Below are 22,969 nucleotides of genomic sequence, written 5' to 3'. Positions count from 1 at the left end.
CCCACATTATCATTACTCCACTGGTTTTACATCTATCTGAATCTGAATTTAGAATAAAATAGAATTACAATTAGAATTAGCTTTACTGTCACGTACTCAGTGAAAAGTTTACATGGTGTTACTTTTGATGCTATGTTAGGAAATTTGCTAATGCTCTTCGGGGGGCGGGGGGGCTTAAACTAATGCAGCAGGGGGATGGGAACCTGAATTGTAGTTCCAGTGTAAAGGAGGTTGGGAATAGTGAGGTTCAGGGATAGATTTACAATTTTGCGAGACGGTATCGGCAATCAGGATGTTGTTTAAAACATGTGTACTTGAATTCCAGGAGGATCTGGAATAAGGTGGGTGAACTTGCAGCATGGTTTGTTACCTGAGAGTTTGATGTTGTGGCCATTTCAGAGACATGGCTAGAGGAGGGACAGGAATGGTTGTTGCAGATTCCGGGATTTAGATGTTTCAGTGAGAACAGAGAAGATGGTAAAAGGAGGGGGGAGGGGTGTGGCATTGTTAATTAAGGATAGTATTACAGCAGTTGAGAGAATGTTTGAGGACTCATCCACTGAGGTAATTTGGGCTGAGGTTAGAAACAGGAAAGGAGAGGTCACCGTGTTGGGAGTTTTCTATAGGCCTTCAAATTGTTCCAGGGATATAGAGGAAAGGATAGTAAAGATGATTCTCGATAGGAGTGAGAGTAACAGGGTAGTTGTTATTGGGGCCTTCAACTTCCCCAATATTGACTGGGAATACTATAGTTCAAGTAGTTTAGATGGGTCAGCTTTTGTTCAATGTGTGCAGGAGTGTTTTCTGACACAGTATGTAGAGATGGGCGATGCCATATTGGATTTGATACTGGGGAATTAACCAGCCAGGTGTTAGGTTTGGAAGTAGGTGAGCACTTTGGCGATAGTGACCACAATTCGGTTATGTTTACAGTAGCAACGGGCAGGGATAGGTATATACCGCAGGGAAAGAGGTATAACTGGGGGAAAAGGCAATTATGATGCAGTTAGGCAAGATTCAGGATGCATAGGATGGGGGAGGAAACTGCAGGGGCTGAACATACTTGAAATGTGGAGCTTATTCAAGGAACAACTACTGCAGGTCCTTGATAAATCAGGACCTATCAGGCAGGGAGGTAGTTGTCGAGAGAGGGAGCCATGGTTTATCATGAAGGCTCTGTTAGGGGGCTTGAGAGTTATAAGTTAGCCAGAAAAGATCTAAAGAGAGGGCTAAGAAGAGTGAAGAGGGGACATGAGAAGTCATTAGCGGATAGGATCAAGGAAAACCCTAAGGCCTTCTATTGGTATATCAGGGATAAAAGAATGATGAAAGTAAGATTAGGCCCAATCAAAGATAGTAGTGGGAAGTTGTGTGTGGAATCTGAGCACATTGGTGGAAGCGCTTAATGAATACTTTTTGTCAGTATTCACATTGGAAAAGGGCAATGTTAATGAAAATACAGAAATACAGGCTACAAGATTAGATGGGATTGTGGTTGACAAAGAGGAGGTTTTAGCAATTTTGAAAGATCTGAAAATAGATAAGACCCTGGCATTTATCCTCGGATTCTCTGAGAAGCCAGGGGTGAGATTGCAGAGCCTTTGGCTTTGATCTTTATGTCATGATTGTCGAAAGGAGTAGTGCCAGAAGACTGGAGGATAGCAAATGTCCCTTGTTTAAGGGGAATCGGGACATCCTAGCAATTATAGGCCAGTGAGCCTTACTTCGTTTGTGGGTAAGATATTGGAAAAGTTTATAACAGATAGGATTTATAATCATCTGGAAAGGAATAATTTAATTAAGGATAGTCAACACGGTTTTGTGAAGGATAGATCGTGCCTCACTAACCTTATTGAGTTTTTCGAGAAGGTAACCAAACAAATGGATGAAGGTAAAGTGGATGATGTGGTGTATATGGACTTCCGTAAGGCGTCTGATAAGGTTTCACACGCTAGGCTATTGCATAAAATACGGAGTTTTGGGATTGAAGGTGATTTAGCGGTTTGGATCAGAAATTGGCTGGCTGAAAGAAGACAGAGGGTGGCGATTGATGGAAAATGTTTTTCCTGGAGCTCAGTTACCGGTGGCGTGCCACAAGGATCTGTTTTGGGCCCACTGCTGTTTGTCATTTTTACAATTAATCTGCATGTGGGCATAGAAGGATGGGTTAGTAAATTTACGGATGACACTAAGGTAGACAGAGTTATGGATAGTGCCGAAGGATGTTGTGAGTTACAGAGGGACATAGATAAAATGCAGAGCTGGGCTGAGAAGTGGCAAATGGTGTTTAATGCGGAAGAATGTGAGGTAGTTCACTTCAGAAGAAGTAACAGGAATGTAGAGTACTGGGCTAATGGTAAAATTCTTGGCAGTATAGATGAACAAAGAAATCTTAGTGTCCAGGTGCATAAATACCTGAAAGTTGCCACCCAGGTTGATGGGGTTGTTAAGAAGGCATATGGTGTGTTGGCGTTTATTGGTAGAGGGATTGAGTTTCCCAGCCACAAGGCCATGCTTCAGCTATACAAGACACTGGTAAGGCTGCACCTGGGGTATTGCGTACAGTTCTGGTCACCACATTATAGGAAGGATTTTTTTTTCGATTCCCTACAGTATGGAAACAGGCCCTTCGGCCCAACATGTCCACACTAACCCTCTGAAGAGTAACCCATCCAGACTCATTTCCCTGCAATTACCCCTGACTAATGCACCTAACACTATGGGCACTTTAGCATGGCCAATTCACCTAACCTGCACAAATTTTGGAATGGAATGTGGGAGGAAACGAGAGCACCCAGAAGAAACCCAGGTAGACATGGGGAGAATATGCAAACTCCGCACAGACAGCCGCCCGAAGCAGGAATCAAACCCAGGTCCCTGGCGCTGTGAGGCAGCAGTGCTAACCACTGAGCCACCGTGCCTCCCATGGTGGAAGCTTTGGAAAGGGTTCAGGGGAGATTTACTAGGATGTTGCCTGGTATGGAGGGAAGGTCTTATGAGGAAAGGCTGAGGGACTTGAGGCTGTTTTTATTGGAGTGAAGAAGGTTGAGAGGTGACATAATCTGTTTAAGATAATCAGAGGGTTAGATAGGGTGGACAGTGAGAGCCTTTTTCCTCGGATGGTGAAGGCTAACACAAGGGGACATAGATTTAGGACAAATATCAGGGGTAATTCCTTTACTCAGAGAGTAGTAGGGGTGTGGAGCGGCCTGCCTGCAACAATAGTAGACTCACTCATGTTAAGGGCATTTAAATGGGCATTGGACATACATATGTTTAATAATGGAACAGTATAGGTTAGATGGGCATCAGATTAATTCCACAGGTCAGCGCAACATTGAGGACAGAAGGGCCTGTACTGCGCTCTAACGTTCTATGTTCTTAGGTACAAGGTACCTGAACACAGATTCTTAAGTACAAATTCTTACAAAAAAAATTAGAAAGAAAGGAATAAAAATTCAGCATTACAGTTCATAGTAATAAATTAGAAAAATGAAGAAATAAAAAGTTCAGAATAACTGTCTGTCCAACCAAGTCCACGCAGGGACTTAGCGTCTAGTCAGCGTCAGACCTTCATGTCAGGCTTCAGCTCGAGACCAGGAGACTGTTCTGGAATCACCTCAAGGTGTGAGGTCCATGCCAAAGCCATGCTGGGTCGCCATTCTGGGCCCACAGGCCACCATGCTAGGCTGTCACCGCCACGCTGGGTCACTGATTGGCCATGACATGGGACATGGATAGGCTGCCATGCTGGGTCACTGTTAGGCTACTACGCTGGTCATTGAAAGGCTGCCATGCTGGGTCACCGATAGGCTCCCACGCTGGTCACCGATAGGCTGCTATGCTGGGTCACTGAAAGGCTCCCACGCTAGGTCACCGATAGGCTGTCACAACTGGGTCACCAATAGGCTCCCACGCTGGGTCACCGGTACGCTCCCACACTGGTTCACCAGTACGCTGCCACGCTGGGTCACCGATTGTCTATCACACCGTGTCATTGATAGGCTGTCACAACTGAGTCATCGATTGGCTCCCACGCCAGGTCACCGATTGGCAGCCACGCTGGGTCACCGATAGGCTGCCACGCTGGGTCACCGATAGACTCCCACGCTGGGTCACCGATAGACTCCCATGCTGGGTCACTGATAGGCTCCCATGCCGGGTCACTGATAGACTCCCACGCCAGGTCACCGATAGACTCCCACGCTGGGTCACCGATAGGCTCCCATGCCGGGTCACTGATAGGCTCCCATGCCGGGTCACTGATAGGCTCCCATGCCGGGTCACTGATAGGCTCCCACGCCAGGTCACGGATAAGCTGCCACGCTGGATCACCGAGAGACGGCTCGGCTTGGAGACTGCTACTCCAAGCTGAGCAATAACCTCGCTGGGCTGAGAGATCCCCCACCAGGTCCATTTTGAGGCCAGGGGTTCAGGACATCACAGAGGAGAAAGAATGAAAAAATAAGCACAAAAGAGAAAAAAAAAGAAAAAGAAACAGACTGAGCACTGGAGCTCTGGCTGAGGAGTTCTACTCTGTCCGCCACCATCTTGGAAAGCATGTGAGGGCAAATGTTACCAATCTGGAAATGCTGGAGCCCAGTTGGTCGAAACAATCTGATCCATTGTCCAATTAAGGCTAGGATCAAAAATTAATGTGTCCAAGGATGTCTAATCTTTTGGTTCTGTAAAGATGAATCACAAAAATGACTTATTTTTCTCTAGCTGGAATGCTGGACAACTTCACAGAAATGCAAAGTAAATATAGTCTTAGAGTATATGAAAAAGGGGATGAAGACTTTAGCCCAAGGGTAAGTGGCGGTAGCCGTTTGAAGATCCTCTTGAATTATTTATGTCAATTGTGGTCTATCTCTCCCTTTCCTGGAATGGTTGATGGCAATGATCCAATTTGACAACTTTCAGTGAATTCCACCATTCCTTTTAGTTTCACTTAAAGCCTTAACCTACTCAAGGACCATTAGAACTTACAGCTCTATATAATTTTATGAATGAGTTTGGAATGGGAAACTATCAAAAGGCCTTTTGTGGTGAAGTGGTAGTGTCCCCTAACTCTGAGCCAGGTGGTCCAGGTTCAAGTCCCACCTACTACAGAGGTGTATAAATAACATCCCTGAGCAGGTTGATTAGAATGGAAAATTGAAAATAGGGCTCTTGTGATACAGTGGTAGTGGTCCAACCTTTGGGTCAGAAGGACTGGCTTTGAGTCCTATTTGCTCCAGAGATGTGTCATTAATATATTGATTAAAATGTCTGAAAACATAATTTATTTGCCTGGCAAGGAGGAGGTTTTCCTGTGTGCTGCTGCTGCTGCACACCACCATCCACTTCTACTCCTTCATTTGCCACCTGAATACACTAGGTGTGCTTTCGTACTGCCACACTCCTCCCAGTGAGGGCTGTTTGTGTGGGAGTCCTCCCATTTTCCACCACGGAGCTGTGGTGGAGGGCGTTGCGTGCCTCATTCCTGCTGAACCGCAGATTGTGACGCCTCACAGATTCTCAGGCCAACTGCCAATTTTGTGGAGCTATGGTGTCTGTGGATCATGTAAATATTAGTTGTGTGGGATTGCACCACTCCCTTTTAGTTATTTGAAAAATCTTTTGTTGTACTTTTGATTGCACTCCAGCCCTATGCTCCTGATCTTTGGGAACCTGCCGCAGGGGGGTGTGGGCAAGTCAGAGGACCTGCTTGCAGGCCTGCTCCTGGGCCTGACCGGGTCCCTGATGACAAGTCCAGGCAGCAGGCTGTGGAGGGGATCATAGTTTGTGATGAGGACTCCACTGATACTCTCTATGCCTTTAGAGAGAGGTGGGCACCACATTAGGTACAGTGTTTTTTCACCCCCTCCATTTTGATTTAGTTCTCACCCTTTCACCCCACCTCTCCATCACCTTTGACGGGCTACATTGCCCTTAACAGGTTTTGTATATAAATTCATCAATTGGACAACATGAGTGACATACTGGTGATAGTCAATAGATGAGAAAATACCATGGGTGATTTGGTTATGGGAAAACCAAATGTTCAGTTTTATGTAAGACCATTTCAGGATATGAAAATAAATAGAATGGAAAATTGGAAAAAGGGTTTTCATGACACAGTGGTAATGAAGGTCCGGGTTCAGGTCTGACTTGCCCCAAACATGTAACATAACCTGTTTAAATAGGTTGCTTAAAAATAACAGTGTCCCAAAATTTCAACCATGCAGGAGGTGACCATTTGTTTCATTGTGCCTGTTCTATTAGCAAGTATCAGTCTGCCTTTTCTCCACATCCCTGCACACTGTTTTTATCCAGATAAACAATATTATATTAAATGCCTGAAATTATTTGCCTGTAGGTGCATTGCTCTGTTAGCAGGGCTCTGCGACAGTGTCTGACTTCTGAGCCAGGAGGCCTGATTCCAAAGCTGTCTGTTCCAGATATGTGTCATAACATGTCCTGTCGGGTTGTTTGGAAAATATCTAGAAGGAAAACTGAAGAATAGACTCTTGTGGCACAGTGGTAACGTCCCTATCTCTGATACAGGAGGCCTGGGTTTAAGACCCCAGCTGCTCCAAAGGTGTATAATAATATCTCGCTGAACAGGTTGATTAGAAAATCTCCAGATTGGAAACTGCGCTATTTGGGCTCAAGATTTTGAGATTGTGAAGTTGTGACAAACTAAATTAGAAATAATTCACTTCCAGAGGCATAATTGTAAAGTTCTGAAAAAAGATGTGAAATTACAAACTTCCCATCCTGTTTGCATTTTTAAAGGGCGGAGCTGCCTCAAAATATTTATTTCCAAAGTCTAAATCCATAATCCATATTTGATATCATACACTGGATACTTGTCACTCACACTGCATAGAAGGATAAGAAGTTCAAATACTGGAATGATTACCATACCTCTTGTCCTTTTGCTGCTGGCATGTTGCACACATTGTCATCAATCTTCTTACTACCATCTGCAAACATAAAACATGTCATATATTGGAGGCAGTTCAGAGAAGATTTACTGAGATGATAACAGGTATGTGGGGACAGTCTTATGAGGAGAGATTGAGTCGGTCAGACCACTACACATTAGAATTTAGAAGAATGAGAGGCGACTTTCTTGAAATGTACAAGATTCTTAGAGGACTTAGAGTCGTGGAGTCATACAGCACAGAAACAGATCCTTCGGTCCAATTCATCTGTGCTGAACAGGCATTCCGATCTGACCTAGTTCCATTTGAGCATTTGGCTCATATCCCTCTAAACCCTTCCTATTCATTTACCCATCCAAATGCCTTTTAAATGTTGTAATTGTACCAGCCTCCACCTCTTCCTCTGGCAGCTTTTTCCATATGCGCACAACCCAACGCATGAAAGTTTCCCCTCTCACCTTAAACCTATACGCCCTAGTTTTGGACTCCCCTACCCTGGGAAAAAGATATCCATGCCCCTCATGATTTTATAAACCTCTATATGGTGACCCCTCAGCCTACGAAGCTCCAGGGAAGGAAGCCCCAGCCCATTCAGCCTCTCCCCCTGTATTCCTGATAAAGGGCTTTTGCCCGAAACATCGATTTTACTGCTCCTCGGATGCTGCCTGAACTGCTGTGCTCTTCCAGCACCACTAATCCAGAATCTGGTTTCCAGCATCTGCAGTCATTGTTTTTACCTATAGCTCAAATCCTCTAGTCCCAGCAACATCCTTATAAATCTTTTCTCCACCCTCTCAAGTTTAACAACATCCTTCCTCTAGATGGGCGACCAGTTGTACGTAGTATTCTAAAAGTGGCCTCACCAATGTCCTGTGCAGCTTCAACATGACATCCTAATGCCTATTCAATGTTTTGACCTACGAAGGCAAGTGTGCCAAATGCCTTCTTCATCACCCTGTCTACCTGTCCATTTTCAAGGAACTGTGCACATATATCCCAAGGTCTCTTGTTTGGAAACACTCTCCAGGGCCTTATCATTAACTGTGTAATCCCTGCCCTTGTTTGCCTTACCAAAATGCAATACCTCACATTTATCTAAATTAAACTCTAACTACCAGATCAGGCAGGGGAGAGATGGCAACCCACTGGATTTTGTGTGACCACTGCCTTCAAACCTACTGCCTGGACAGCATAAAATCCAACTGAAAAGGTTAAATTTGCACACCACCCCAAACTATCTTGGGAAATACAATCGTCCCAGTAATCCATTGTAGATAAAATGATTTACTGACCTAGAATCATACACCACAGAAGAATGCTGTTTCAATTATACCTATTTCCCGGCTCTTTCATCAACCTTCTGACAACTTAAGGGTTTATGTTTATGCAGACCTGTTTTCAATCACAATTTTAAACTTAATTTTCCTTTAAAAATCTTTAAAAACTATGTGGGGAAATTAATCATCTTGAATTTCTTAAACAAATAAATCAACTCACCATCTGAAGGATGAACTATCTTGAGTTTATCTGTGAATGAAAAATAAGTGTGCAGTTGTAAATTTAGGGATTTCTGCTCTTTTTCTAACATGAAGTATGCAATCTTTTCTTTTTATTCAATCTCGGGACATAGGCATTGCTGGTAAAGTCAGTATTTGTTAGAAAATCTGTCTTTGCCCTGAGAAGGTACTAGAGACATTTACTGACCCCCTCATTACAGCTTTAGCGCTGACAGTCTTACTGCTAGGTCCAAAATCACATGTAGCCTAAATGGATTTCCTTCAATCACGGATCAGATATGTTTTTTAATAAAAATCTGACAGCCTTGTACCAAATTGCAAAACTGTAATGTTACAGATGTTAAAATGCAACTCTAATTCTCAAACTGACAAAGTCGGAATTTTTGCTTATTACTCGTGGGATGTGGGCATCACTGGTTGGATGTCTTAAGATAATTGCCCTTCAGAAAGTGGGGGTGCGCTGTCTTCTTGAACTGCTGCAGTCCATGTGGTGTAAGTTGACCTACAATGCCATTTAGGAGAGAATTCCAATATTTTGACCCAGCGACAGTGAAGGAACTACAATATATTTCCAAGACAGGATGGTGGGTGGCTTGGAAGAGAACTTGCAGGTGATGATGTTCCATGTATCTGCTGCCCTTATCCTTCTAGATAGAAGTGATCATAGGATTGGAAATTGCTGTCTAAGGATCTAAGATGCATTCAGTCAATGGTAATGCCAAGGATGCTGATAGTGGGGGATTCAGTGATGGTACTGCATTGAATGTCAAGGGCGGTGATTAGATTTTCTCTTATTAGAGATGGTAATTGCTTTGTGTTTGCTTGCCACGATTGTTACTTGACACCTTTCAGCCCAAGCCTGGTTATTGTCCAGGTCTTGTTGCATTTGAATATGGATTGCTTCAGTAACTGTGACTGTCCCTATATTCTGCAGCAATTCAAGAAGGCAGATCACCTCCACATTCTCCAGGGTAATTTGGTTGGGCAGAAATGCTGGCCAAGCCAATGACTTTCACATGAATGAACTGAATCTGTCAAACAAAAGGTTCAGAAGCTTGAACACATGCACCAACAGGTTCAAGAACCGCTTCTTCCCTGCCATTATCAGACTGATGAATGGACATCTCTAATTTCAAATCTCATGTTGATCTTGCTTTGCTCACCTCCTGTGCAGCTGTAACCTGGAATGCCTCACTCTGTCAAAGCACCCTATGATCTGTATGTCCTTTTTTACTATGTTCTGCTCACAAAACAAAACTTTTCACTGTACTTATGTACATGTAACAACAATAAACCAATGCAAATAAAATCCCTGGTGAGATTCTGTGGTGGTGGATGCACTCCTTGAAGGTTTCCTCAGACTAAATGTGACTATTAAAACTGATGGAGACCTCAAGTTGAAGCACCAGCACAGTTTTAACAAATAAACTGAGTGACCATTTGTATTACCATAGAGATCTTCTACATCATGCCTGTCCTTTGCGATGATCTCTCGGAGCTTACGCAATTTCTCCTTTTAAAAAAAGATAAAGGAAAGTTAAATTGAGATTTTGCAGCTTCACTTGAACACCAGTGATGACCAAATAATTCATAAAAACAGCAGCAAACACCGTACATTATAGACAGCCTGTAACATGGTAAAACATTTCAAAGTGCCTCACAGGTATGTAATCAAACAAAATGTGACAGAGCCAAATAAGACAGGGGTGATAGGATAGGTGATCTAAAGCTTGTCAAAGATTTGATTTTAAGAAGCGTCTTAAAAAGAGTGGTGTGAAGAGGCTTAAAGAACCTCAGAATATCTACAGTGCAGAAAGAGACCACTTGGCCCATCAAGTCTGCATCGACACTTCCAATCTATCCCCGTAACCCCATGTTTACCATAGCTAATCCATCTAACTTGCATATCCCTGGACTCTATGGGGTAATTTAGCATGGTCAATCTACCTAATCTCCACATTTTTGGACTGTGGGAGGAAACCAGAGCATCCGGAAGAAATGAGAATATGCAAACTCCACACGGACAGTCACCCGAGGCTGGAATCGAACCTAGGTCCCTGACATTGTGAAGCAGCAGTGCTAATCACTGGCCCACCCTTGGGCTGGAAGTTATTACAGAAACAAAGAGAAGTGAGAACAAAGATGGATCTAAATATGAAGAATTGTTATTTTGTGCATCTCCCAGTCCCACAAAAAAAATTGACCAAGTTTGTGATATTATATTTTCGTGAGCTTAGCGACATTCATCAGCTGTAGATCAGTGGGTAACTCTCTTTGCTCTGAGGCAAAAATCTGTTGGTTCAATTCTCATTGCAGGAACTGCAGGGAAAAGTAAAGTCTAGCTCAAAACTCTCAGCTCGGTACTCTGGAAGTCCCTCATTTACAGAATAAATAAAACCTTGCATATTCTCTCAGAATGATGGGAGAGATCTCACATTTGCTACATTGGTGAAATGTTCTCCTCAGCATCTTGGAGTTAATATTTATCCCTCAATCAACATCACTGAAACAGATTACCTGGTCATTATTACATTGTTCTATGTGGGATCTTGCTGTGCATAAATTGGCTGCTGCACTTTACATTACAATAGTGGCTACACACTAAGATTCTTCATTTATTGTAAAGTACTTTAGCCATTGTGAAAAGTGTTACACTCTTACACCCAGCAGCCCTGGTACTGAGCTCACACTGGATTGAGGATTACGCCAGATTTAGGGTTGAGCAGTGAGCAGTGTTGAGAGTGTGGTGCTGGAAATGCACAGCAGGTCAGGCAGTATTCAAGGAGCAGGAGAATCGATGTTTCAGGCATAAGGCCTTCTTCAGAAACCACACCACACTCTCAACTCTGATCTCCAGCATCTGTAGTTCTCTCTACCTACTGGGCAGTGAGCAGCTCGGGTCAATTCGAGTTGGGCAGGTCACTAGCTACTTTGAATGTGAAAGGGGACAGGTGGTGAAACAGTTACCACCTTCAGTACCATGCACAGCCTAACTTGTCCAGGTAGCACATTCTGAAAAATGGGTGGTTTGCTGACAGCTCTTGTTTTTAGTCAGTTGGTTTTGAGAGAATCTATCTGGACATAAATGCAAGAGTTTTATCTTCTCGCTTTCAGGATTAATTAGACACTCCATTTAGGAACCACTTTGCATATTATAAATCAGAAGTTGCCTGTTTTTGGTGGGAATCCCAGTTGTTGGATCTCATAGAATCCTTAAGTGCAGATAGAAGCTGTTGGGCACATCAAATCTGCACTGACTCTCCAAAGAATATCCCATCCTGTTCCTGTAAACTTGTAATCCCACAATAAGTGTGGCTAATCCACCTAGTCTGCACATCCTGGACACTACGGGCAATTTAGCATGGTCAATCCACCTAACCTGCATATCTTTGGGCTATGGGAGGAGGCCAGATCATGCAGATGAAACCCACATAGACACGGGGAGACCATAGAAATGCCACACAGACAGTCAACAAAGACTAGAATGGAATGCGGATCTCTGATGATGTGAGGCAGCAGTGCTAATGATTGTGCAAATGTGCCACCCAACTCAAACATGAAAAGTGGGATTTCAGGAAGAAGGGAACACCAGTGCTGAACCACAAACTTTAACCGTCCACCTAATTCCCACCTGAAGGTGGAGGATGACATTTGTCCTTTTTGTGGTATCTTAATCAATAGCTGAGCTTTTCAGAACCACAAGATTGTTGTGATGCAGAAGAAGGCCAAAATTCAACACTTCACATGTGCATCAAATCTCTGAATGACTGTCATGATTTCATGCCAACCACCTACCCCCTTCCCAAAAATCCTGAACACTGTTTCTATTTAACTAATTCTCTGTGTCTGTTTGTATAATTTTACACTAGGAACAGTTGTGTGTGTTGGTATTGAAATATGGGAAGAGGTGCTTCCTTTATTTTCTATCTTATTTATTTTCTCTTCATTTCTTCCCTCTTCTATGCACTGAGTTTCCTTCATTCCCTAGGAATGCTCTCTATTATCTCAGACTGTAAGGGAACCCTTCAATTGTATTTAAATGTTGGTAGGAATTTTGCAGGAACATTTAAACACTGCACAAAGCTTTTTATCAAGCAAGTTATTATTCATCAGTCAATTACACCCACCTTCAAACATTTATGCGTGGGAGTGGCAAATAAAGAACACAAATTGAAAGACTGAGTTATTAAATAAAGTGAGTCAAGTAAGTACATCTTGGAAATTAATATATTGATTAAACATTGCAAGTAATCAGACTTGCCATTGCAATTATAAAAGGAAAAATACTGAAGTTGTTTAGCTTGTTTCAGATAAAGTTTTATCTCTGATTCCTTATAGTAATGAGAAGCTCTTTCATCTTTTTAGATTTATGTGAATTTGTTCATGAAACTGAAAAGTGGAGATTTTTATTTGTGATAATGTGGGAAGGATAGAGGGAGCTGAACCCACAAGAACAGGCATCTGCCTCTCAACTGGACAATATGCATGAATAATTTTTGAAGTTCAGCACAACTGATAAAAACATAGCTTCAATGTTTCTGGCTGGATCCCTCTTACTCACTGATAAAGGCTCAAACAGTTTATGAAGACTACATGCAGCTGATAAACATTGCAGGAAGCACTGACTGCAGACAGCAATAATGCAAAACAATAGACATCATCAGTTTACCTGCAATACAATGGACTGGCAGAGGATCTTTGTACATAATCCTGGACCAGACTGTCATATTTATGCTATGATCTGGCTAGTGAACTTTTATTTACAAAGCAGACAAAAAATTACAATCAGAATAAAACACAAGATTCCATGGTTTTGGACAGACAATAATAAATTTTGTTGCACTTCTCTGCGGTGAACTATTTACTTGGGGATGCAGATTACCAGCTCACACTTCACCGGTGATGCCCCATTGTGATCGTGCTGGGGGTGACTGGAGAGAATGTGGGATCTCATTAGACTGTCAGGTCACTAACCCTGGGATCAGAAAATGCTGGCAATGGTGACAAATAACTGACATGCTGAATGCTACTTTTGCTGCTCAATGCACTGTTAGTGTGAAGGAGTATCCATTTGTTGATAAGAGTAAATAAGCCTAGTACAAGGGTGATAGTTGCATTGTTTTTGCCTAATGAGCTATTATTGGGGCAACAATGAAAGGCATTTAAGGCTTATAATAACGAGGATACACTCTTAGCATTTTAATTTCACCCACAAAAAATTATATGTTATTCATCTGGTTTATGCTGAGATTTATAGTCCACCCCATCTTTATCTCACCTTATCATCATAGCCTCCTGTTCTTTTCACTCATGTGCTTATCCAGTTTTCCCTGAAATACATTGACACAATTCACCTCAACTCCTCACTGGGGGCACAAGTTCTGGAAGAAGTTCTCCTAAATTCTTGACTGGATTTATTAGTGACTCTATATCTGTGGCCCTCATATGGAAATATCTTTGTTTATCCTGTCAAAACTCCAAAAAACCTCACGATTTGCAATTTTAACAAAATTCCATAAGATTACTCCTCTCCCTTCAGTTTGCTACAGAAAGGACCCAGCTTGGTTAACATTAAGAATTACAAGTTATTTAGGTAACACAAAAACAAGTGCTGGGAACACAGTTAACTGGATTATTGTTTAAGTTTCATTCTGGACCTGTTGTACAGCATCTTGATCCTTCTCTTCTATCTGCCATTGCTTAAATCTTTCCTGTGCTTCATTCACAGTAAGAACTCCCTTCTTGACCAATTCTTGCAGATGGATCAGCTGTTGTTGTCCTCGATTGTATTCTGGCCTGAATGTGTCGTACACTGGATTCTCACCAACCTTGGGTCTGTTAGCTGCAGCACAAAGATGATAGATGAGATATGTACAGTAAGTTCAATACTTTCACACAAACACACACAGTATTGCACACATCAGTCAGGAGTAACATTATTGGAATAAGTGTGCTCTGTTGTGAATGCTGATATCGCTAAATATAATACAGTGCATAAAGATATCAGGATACATCAGCATCTTTGTCTGCTAAGTTCAGAATGTTTATCAGTCACTTTCTAAGAGCTACATTGCCCACAAAAAATCAGAAATATTGTCCAAGATGTGTGTGCACATTTCAATCGGTAGAGTACAAGTCACCAACTCAGTAAAGAGGTTTGAGTGTGCATGACCAGTGGCATTCCATTGCAGCTGTCCTTTAAGATACTGCAAACCAACTTTAAGTGACACAGACTCAATATCTGATACCTGCAGCTGATAAACATTGCAGGAAGCACTGACTGCAGACAGCAATAATGCAAAACAATAGACATCATCAGTTTACCTGCAATACAATGGACTGGCACAGGATTTTTGTGCATAATCCTGGACCAGACGGTCATATTTATGTTATGATCTGGCTAGTGAACAGTAACTTTTATTCACAAAGCAGACAAAAAATTACAATCAGAATAAAGCATAAGATTCCATGGTTTTGGACAGACAACAATAAATTTTACGATACAATTAAAGAACAGTACTAATCTACAATACGAGTACAACTTTTATTCTAACATGCAGAATTAACATGTGGCAAATATGAGTTGTGAGAGAGTGAACACTCTAAGGTGCACATCAAATAGCAAGTACAATCAAGACCAATTCCACATTTCTCAGCAATCTCCCCCAAACATTAATGACAAGGTGGGTCATCAAATCTTATAAAGTTTCATAAAAGATCACAATTCTTTACTTCTGCTAATCTGTCCTTGAAACTCCTTCTCGAGAGCTGCTCTATCATGGTCTGCCTCGATGACTACTTCCATTCTGGTCATGATGTGGAGGTGCCGGTGATGAGCTGCTGTGAACACAGTCAGAAGTCACATGACACTAGGTTATAGTCCAACAGGTTTACTTGAAATCACAAGCTTTCAAAGCGCTGCTCCTCCATGAGGTGAAATGGAAGGAAGCGCACTGGCACAGAAGTTATGGGCGGATTACATTATGTTATAAATTCGGTGCCTGTGTACTTCCCTCCACTTCACCTGACAAAGGGACAGCGTTCCGAAAGCTTGTGATTTCAAGTAAACCTGTTGGACTATAACTTGGTGTCATGTGACTTCTGACTTTGTCCATTCTGGTCAATCAGCGTCCTTTCCCATTCTCCTACACTTTAGAAACTGTACTTTCTCACAGGCGGAATTCAAGCTCTTCATCAAACCTCATTGGGTCAATACTACTTATAGAGTCATAGAGTCATTCAGCACAGAAACAGGCCCTTCGGCCAGGTTTCTTAAACTGAACTAGTCCCATTTATCTATGTTTGGCCCATATCCCTCTGAAACCTTTCCTATCCATGTACCTGTTCAAATGTTTTAAATGTTATCATTGTACCTGCCTCTAGTACTTCCTCTGTCAAATATGCACCGTCCTCTCACTTTAAACCTATGCCCTCTAGGTTTTCTCCTTTGATATTTTATGAATTCTAATCTTGGTCAGTTGTCTCAAGGAAGTACTGCTTGTGGGCTTTTGAATCCACTATCAGTTATATTGAACAATTAATTCTACACAGGTGTCTCTCAAATCCTCCCTAGCTTTTAGGGTTTCCCTGAGCCTTGATCAACCAGTGCTATTCCACTGCTGTAGGTCTTCCCTGAGTCCTCAAAACACAAAACATGTTTACTTCAGCTGCCTTCCCAGCAATACAGTTAACTGCTGTATTCCTAATGGAGCAACTCTTTTTCAATCTACCTGTAATCTTTGAACTCCTCTTCAGTGACTCCAAATGGTTTTGAATGGTCTATTGAATACCTTGCAAGAGGTAGATTTGAATGTAGCCACCGAGTAACTCTCAGGACTGAGTATGCTCTGAATGTTAATTTGAAGATTGCTGGTTTCTGAGCACAAAAAATGCTTCCAAAATAAAGAATCATCACAATCTCAATTCCTGAGCACACTTCTGGCCATAATCCAATTTAATCTCTACTGTTGCCAGTGTACTCTTGAATTCTCTACTGAATTTATTAATGACAAACTTTATACAAACGATTCAAGATTGTAGACACCTGCAATTCAAAATATCTTATGTACATTTCCCATATAGAAGCCATTTGGAATTTTAAAGACCTCTATCACACTACAGCCTCCTGTTTATGACACAGTCCAAAATTGTTCAGTCTTTCCTCACAGGTATAACTTCTCAAATTCTACTGCCATCCTTGCAAATTTGTTAACAATATGGACTGTGCACAATTGCAATTCTTTCATTGTGTGAGTGTATGTGTATGTGTGTATTGCAAGTGTGTATGTGCATGTGGGTGAGAGGGATGTGTGTGTAAGCGTACGTGTGTGAATGTGTGCAAATGCATGTGTGAGCATGTGTGTGCATGTGAGACAGCATGTGTGTGTGAATGAATGCATATGCATGTGAGCTTGTATGTATGTGCAAGCAAGTGTGCATGAGTGTGTGTGAATATGTGCATGTGTGTATGTACTTAGGTGTATAAAATTGTACCTGTGCATGCATTTTTATGTGTATCTGAGTGGGTTCATGTGTGCATGTGCACGTGCATATGCAGAAATGTGTGCGCACATATCTGTGTGTATGCACATGAATACATGTGAGCACGAATGCACGTGAATGTGCATATGTACATGCATCTGTGCATGTTTGAGTTTTTATGAATAAATGTACGAGAGCACAAATGGATGAATCTATGCATTTGTAAATGTGTGTGGGGGTGTGCGCCTGTGAATGTGTGAGTGAATGTAGATGTAAATCTGTGTGCGTGAGCATATCTACAGATTTGAATGTGTGTGTGCACATGCATATGCAGGCATATGAGTATGCATATATGTAATTGTGAATGTGTGCGTGTGAATGCACATGAGTCTCTGTGTGCGTCTGTGCAAGTATGAATGTGAATTGTCAATGTGAGTGTGTATGTGTGTGAGAATGTGTGCATGTTTCAGTGTGATCATACACTTTCAATTTTTCTGATGATTAATTTAATCATAAACTGTTTTTTAAACAAGATTTTTTTGCAGCAAAGTAGTTAAGATATTAGAATGCATTATTCCAGATGATTTTGATCTGTCTCTGTACCAGTCTAGTGCAGACACATAGCCACAGTGAAGAGTCAGGTACAACCCATGCAGTGCAGAGTAATTTGTCTATAGTCAGTAGCAGTCTGCTGGAGTGGAAAACGGGAGAACTCAATGAGATATTTTGGAGTTTGCAAAGGTCACTGCATCTGGTTATAAATCTATAAAATATAATGATCTGAAGAATTCTCAGCAAAACATTTTTTTTCTTAAAATGACTGTACAACTTACTGCACTCAAACATAATGGAGTTACTTCATTTAAAATTATTGTAAAATGTTAGTATTTTCAAATAATGAATTCTCATTCTAAAACATTATCAGGCTACACTTTTCTCTAATTTTGAGAAATAATTAATTAAAATATACAGATATTCAAATGGCAAAGAAACTATATGAGTGATTTTCTAGATGATTGCCACCAGGAGTCAGCCTTGCCCATCATTTGGACACATTGGTTAATGAGGTGTGTGCTCTGGATTCTCCAGGGAGAATGTAGCTAGGTGGTGCACGGTCTGAAAATGAACTCAACAATGTTTAATTAGCAATATCTCAAAGCCAAAATAACACAAAACACCAACAATGACAAGGCTTCGTACCTCTTTTGGGGGCACTGCAGATTTTGTCAGTGGTTCCTTTTCCAGTCTTTTGCTGAAACACTAACATAAAGTCAAATCAGTACATGTGGAAAGTTCCTGAGCAATTACATTTGATTTTTGACATTCTTGTGATCTCTTCTGGCTCCAACTGGTTACTTCTCTCCATTAAGACGGTCCTTAAAACCTACTTCCTTGACCAAGCAATAATATCTCGCATTTCCTAATATCTTCTTTCAGGCAGTGAATTCCAAATCATACCAACTCATTGTCTATAATAATTCTCCTCATTGACCCTCTCGTTCTCCATTTCAATTATCTTCAGTGTTTTTTCAGCAGTGACCAACTTTCCAATAGGAATAGTTTCTCCTTCATCAGTTTGTCTAAATCCTGTCTTCCAGTCGGTCTCTTACCGTGGGAAAATAAGAAACTGGTATAGATCTCACTAAATCTCTGTGAGGACACTTTTCTATACTGAATGAGGAATTGCAGATGACACATGAGAGCAGTTACTTTTCAGTAAATGGCTGATTAGTTCTGCTCCTCTCCATCGTTAGAAGTCAGCATTTCTTTTAAAGTGCAGAGAAGTTGCCAAAGTCATCTTCACTTTCAATATTTTCTTCCTCCTATTGCAAAAGCTCACTCATTATCTTGCCATTATTTATTCATTGTCTCTTTCATTCTGCACTGAGATCAGCCAGTACCAGAGCCCAAATAACTCAGCAATCGTATAGTTATAGGATACATAGGTTGGGGATGAGTTAATGAAACTATTTTGCCACTATTCTTCCCATCGATGTATTTAGAGGAGATTTACAACAACACAGCTTGAGTTTATGTAGTATTTTTAACAAAGTAAAAGCTCCAAAGATGCTTCACTGTTACATACCAGTGAAAATTTGACACCTAACTACAGGAGAGTATTAGGACAAGTGACCGCAAGTTCAAACCAAGAACATTTCAAGGAGTGTTTTAAAGAAAGTAGAAAGATGGATAGATTAGGGGTAGGGAGGGAATTCCAGAATATGGGGTCAAAGCAGCTGAAAGCATTGCCATCAATGGTGAAATAATTAAAATAGTGATGTGCAAGAACCAGAATGGGAGGGGGATAGATCTCAGAAGGGTGTGGGACTGGAGCAAATTACAGATAGGGAAGATGGGTGAGGCTAAAGAGACAATTTGAAAATAAGGGTGAGGATTTTAAAATGGAGGTGTTGTTTGACTAAGATCAAGGAGATCAGTGAGCAGTGGGGTAGCAGAAAATGTAATTTTCCTGAGAATTTAGAACTGGGCAGCAGAGTATTAGGAGGGTATCAAAGGTGGAGAATAGAAGATGGCCAGCCAAGTGTGTATTAGAACAGTCAAGCTTAGCACTAATAAGGAATGCAATGAGATGAAGCAGGGGCATGATCAATAGTCTCTAGATTAGAGTGGTGCTGGAAAAGCACAGCAGGTCAGGCAACATCTGAGGATCAATAGTGTGACAGCTGTGAAAATGGTAAATCAGACATGGACTGAGATGACCTCTTGGGCACCACAGGAAACATTATGACCCCAAGTCTCTGAAAAACCTGGACTGTTGTGCATCAGGTAGCAGTTAAAGAAAATTATTCCCAATCACTACCCTCATTTTAAAATATGTGGCAGGTAAGACAATGAATTTGCAATGCTTTTGGGATCAGGTTTTGTGAAGAGTCTGAAAAAGCTAGGATTGTTCTCTTCAGAGCAGAGAAGGCAAAGGAGGAAATTTAATCAGGTGTGTTCAAAATCTTGAAGGTTTTGATACGGTTAAATGAGCTCAAAGTTTGTGAGAAGATTTGTAGCTCGGGTGCTCATTGTTGTGGTTCTGTTCGCCGAGCTGGGAATTTGTGTTGCAGACGTTTCGTCCCCTGTCTAGGTGACATCCTCAGTGCTTGGGAGCCTCCTGTTAAATGAGCAGCCCTCTTGTGGTGCAATGGTAGTGTCCCTACTCCAGGACCAGGTGGCCTGGATATAAGTACCACCTGCTCCAGAAGTGCGTAGTAACATCTCTGAACAGGTTGATTGCGGAAAAGAAAGGTAAAATGGAGACAGATTGTTACCAGTGGCAGGAGGATCAAAGAGTGAAAATCATTGGCAAACAAATCTTTGGAAAGGTGAGATTTTTTAGTGCAGTGTGTTTGTGATGTGGAGCATGCTGCCTGAAAGGATGATGGATGCAGATTCAGGAGTAACTTTCAAAAGAAAATTCTACATATACTTAAGAAGAGATGACATGGTTATGGGAAAAAGATTGGACAGTGGGATTAATTAGGCAACTCTGTCAAAGAGCAGGTGCAGGCACCTAAGGCATTTAAAAAAAATTCTTTCCTGGGACATGGCATCACTGCCTGGGCCAGCATTCATTGCCTGTCCCTAGTTGCCCCTTGAGAAGGTGGGGGTGAGCTGCCTTCTTGACCCGCTGCAGTTCACATGCTGTAGGTAGACCCACAATGCTCTTAGGGAGGGAAATCCAGGATTTTGACCCAGTGACACTGAAGGACCAGCAGTATATTTCCACATCAGGATGGTGAGCGGCTTGGAGGGGAACTTGCAGGAAGTGGTGCTCCCATGTATCTGCTGCCCTTGTCCTTCTAGATGGAAGTGATCATGGACTTGCTATCTGAGGATCTTTGGTGAACTTCTGCAGTGCATCTTGTAGATGGTACAGTCTACTAACCCTGAACATTGGCAATGCAGTGACTAAATGTGTGTTGATGTGGTGCCAATCAAGTGGCTGCTTTGTCCTGGATGGTGTCAAGCTTCTTGTGTGTTGTTGGAGCAGCCCCCACCCAGGCCAATGGGGAGTATTCCATCACACTTCTGACTTGTGTCTTATAAATGATGAACAGGTTTTGGGGAGTCAGGAACTGAGTTACTCATGCGGTATTCAAAGCCTCTGGCCTGGTCTTGTAGCCACTGTATTTATGTGGTGAGTTCAGTTGAGTTTCTAGTCAATAGTAGTGGGGGATGTTGATAGTGGGGGATTCAGCGATGGTAGCACTTTTGAATGTTAAGGGTTGAAATTAGATTGTCTCTTATTGGAAATGAGTCGAGAGTGTGGTGCTGGAAAAGCACAGCAGGTCAGGCAGCATCCGAGGAGCAGGAAAATGAAGATTGGAACTGGGGTAAGATGGGGGGGGAGGGGAAATGAGGAAACTGGTGAAATCCACATTGATGCCAGGGGGTTGAAGAGTCCTGCGGCGGAAGATGAGGTGCTCTTCCTCCAGGCATCGGGTGGTTAGGGAGTGGCAATGGAGGAGGCCCAGGACCTGCATGTCCTCAGCAGAGTGGGAAGGGGAGTTGAAGTGTTTGGCCCATGGGGCAGTGGTGTTGGTTGGTGTGGGTGTCCCAGAGATGTTCTCTGAAGCGCTCTGTGAGTAGGCATCTGTCTCCCCAATGTAGAGGAGACCGCATTGGGAGCAATGGATACAATAAATGACATGTGTGTGGAAGTGCAGGTGAAACTCTGATGGATGTGGAAACCTCCTTTGGGACCTTGGATGGTGGTGAGGGGAAGGAGTGGGCGCAAGTTTTGCAATTCCTGCGGTGGCAGGGGAAGTTGCTGCCAGACCTGCTGAGATTTTCCAGCATTTTCTCTTTTGGTTTCAGATTCCAGCATCCGCAGTAATTTGCTTTTACCTACTGAGGATCACAGACGCCTCTGCTGCTTTATTGTAATCACACAATGCTCCTCTATACAACTCGTCCTTAACCCCTTGGAGTACAATGCTGTTGAACTGAGAGCTGGCATTGAATAGGTCAACAATGATAATAAATTGAATCAGACTGCAGAAAACACTCAACAATCCTATTGATTGGGCAGTAAGTAGTTTAATTGAGATGATTTCAGCTTGTGCTGAGGCCTGCAGCCTTTTAATGGTCTGAACTGCATCAGCCATTAATATCAATCAGTGCTTATAAAGAGCCAACTTCCCATAATCAACCTTGTCTTTAGAAAAGAAAATAATTGGGGGATCCATTTTCCTTTCCTGAGCCACTGTGCTCATCAACTATGTGCAAACTTTCCATTGAGAGCTGTCAATTCTAATCCAACAGGTCTCCTTTTCAATTTGCTTATTATTCATTCATAAACTGTGGGCATCCCTGACTATGCCAGCATTTAATGCCCATCCCTAGTTGGCTCTTGAGAAGGTGGGGGTGAACTGCCTTCTTGAACCACTGCATGTGCTGTAGATTGATCCACAATGCCCCTAGGAAGGTAATTCCAGGGTATTGATGCAATGACACTGAAGGGACTGCAATACATTTCTAAGTGGGGATAGTCTGTGGCTTGGAGGGGTATTTGCAGGGGGTGATGTTCATATGTATCTGCTGTCCTTCTGACATTAATCATAAAATCACACAGCGTTGAGACAATTCAGCCCATCATGCCTGTGCTACCTCTTTGAAAGAGCTATCCCATTAGTCCTACTTCCACAGCTCTTTCCACATAGCCCTGTAAATATTTCCTGTTCAAGTTTATCCAACTTCTTTTGGAAAGCACAGAAAATGGGGGAGATACTAAATGAATATTTTGCATCAGTATTTACTGTGGAAAGGGATATGGAAGATATCGATTGTAGGGAAATAGATGATGACATCTTGCAAAATGTCCAGATTACAGAGGAGGAAGTGCTGGATGTCTTGAAACAGTTAAAGGTGGATAAATCCCCAGGACCTGATCAGGTGTACCCGAGAACTCTGTGGGAAGCTAGAGAAGTGATTGCTGGGCCTCTTGCTGAGATATTTGTATCATCGATAGTCACAGGTGAGGTGGCGGAAGACTGGAGGTTGGCAAACATAGTGCCACTGTTTAAGAAG

The 22,969-nt window shown here is 42.1% G+C and overlaps 1 protein-coding gene across 4 annotated transcripts in view; it reads right to left on the bottom strand.

The window, feature by feature from the left end:
• The window catches only part of LOC122539545 (B-cell scaffold protein with ankyrin repeats-like), a 273,798-nt gene that overhangs the window by 4,692 nt on the left and 246,137 nt on the right, over positions 1-22,969 (bottom strand). For all 4 annotated transcript variants that reach the window (XM_043674514.1, XM_043674513.1, XM_043674515.1 and 1 more), the window contains 5 exons: positions 18,131-18,190; positions 14,107-14,291; positions 9,899-9,962; positions 8,430-8,459; positions 6,913-6,971 (listed from right to left, as the gene is read on the bottom strand). In XM_043674514.1, coding sequence (XP_043530449.1) covers positions 6,913-6,971; positions 8,430-8,459; positions 9,899-9,962; positions 14,107-14,291; positions 18,131-18,190 — 398 coding nt within the window. The remainder of the gene's footprint in view (positions 1-6,912; positions 6,972-8,429; positions 8,460-9,898; positions 9,963-14,106; positions 14,292-18,130; positions 18,191-22,969) is intronic.

Source organism: Chiloscyllium plagiosum, chromosome 32 (genome assembly GCF_004010195.1).
Source record: "Chiloscyllium plagiosum isolate BGI_BamShark_2017 chromosome 32, ASM401019v2, whole genome shotgun sequence".
Classification (NCBI taxonomy): domain Eukaryota; kingdom Metazoa; phylum Chordata; class Chondrichthyes; order Orectolobiformes; family Hemiscylliidae; genus Chiloscyllium; species Chiloscyllium plagiosum.
Note: the sequence above shows the minus strand (reverse complement) of the source record. Positions and strands in the feature narration are given on the sequence as shown.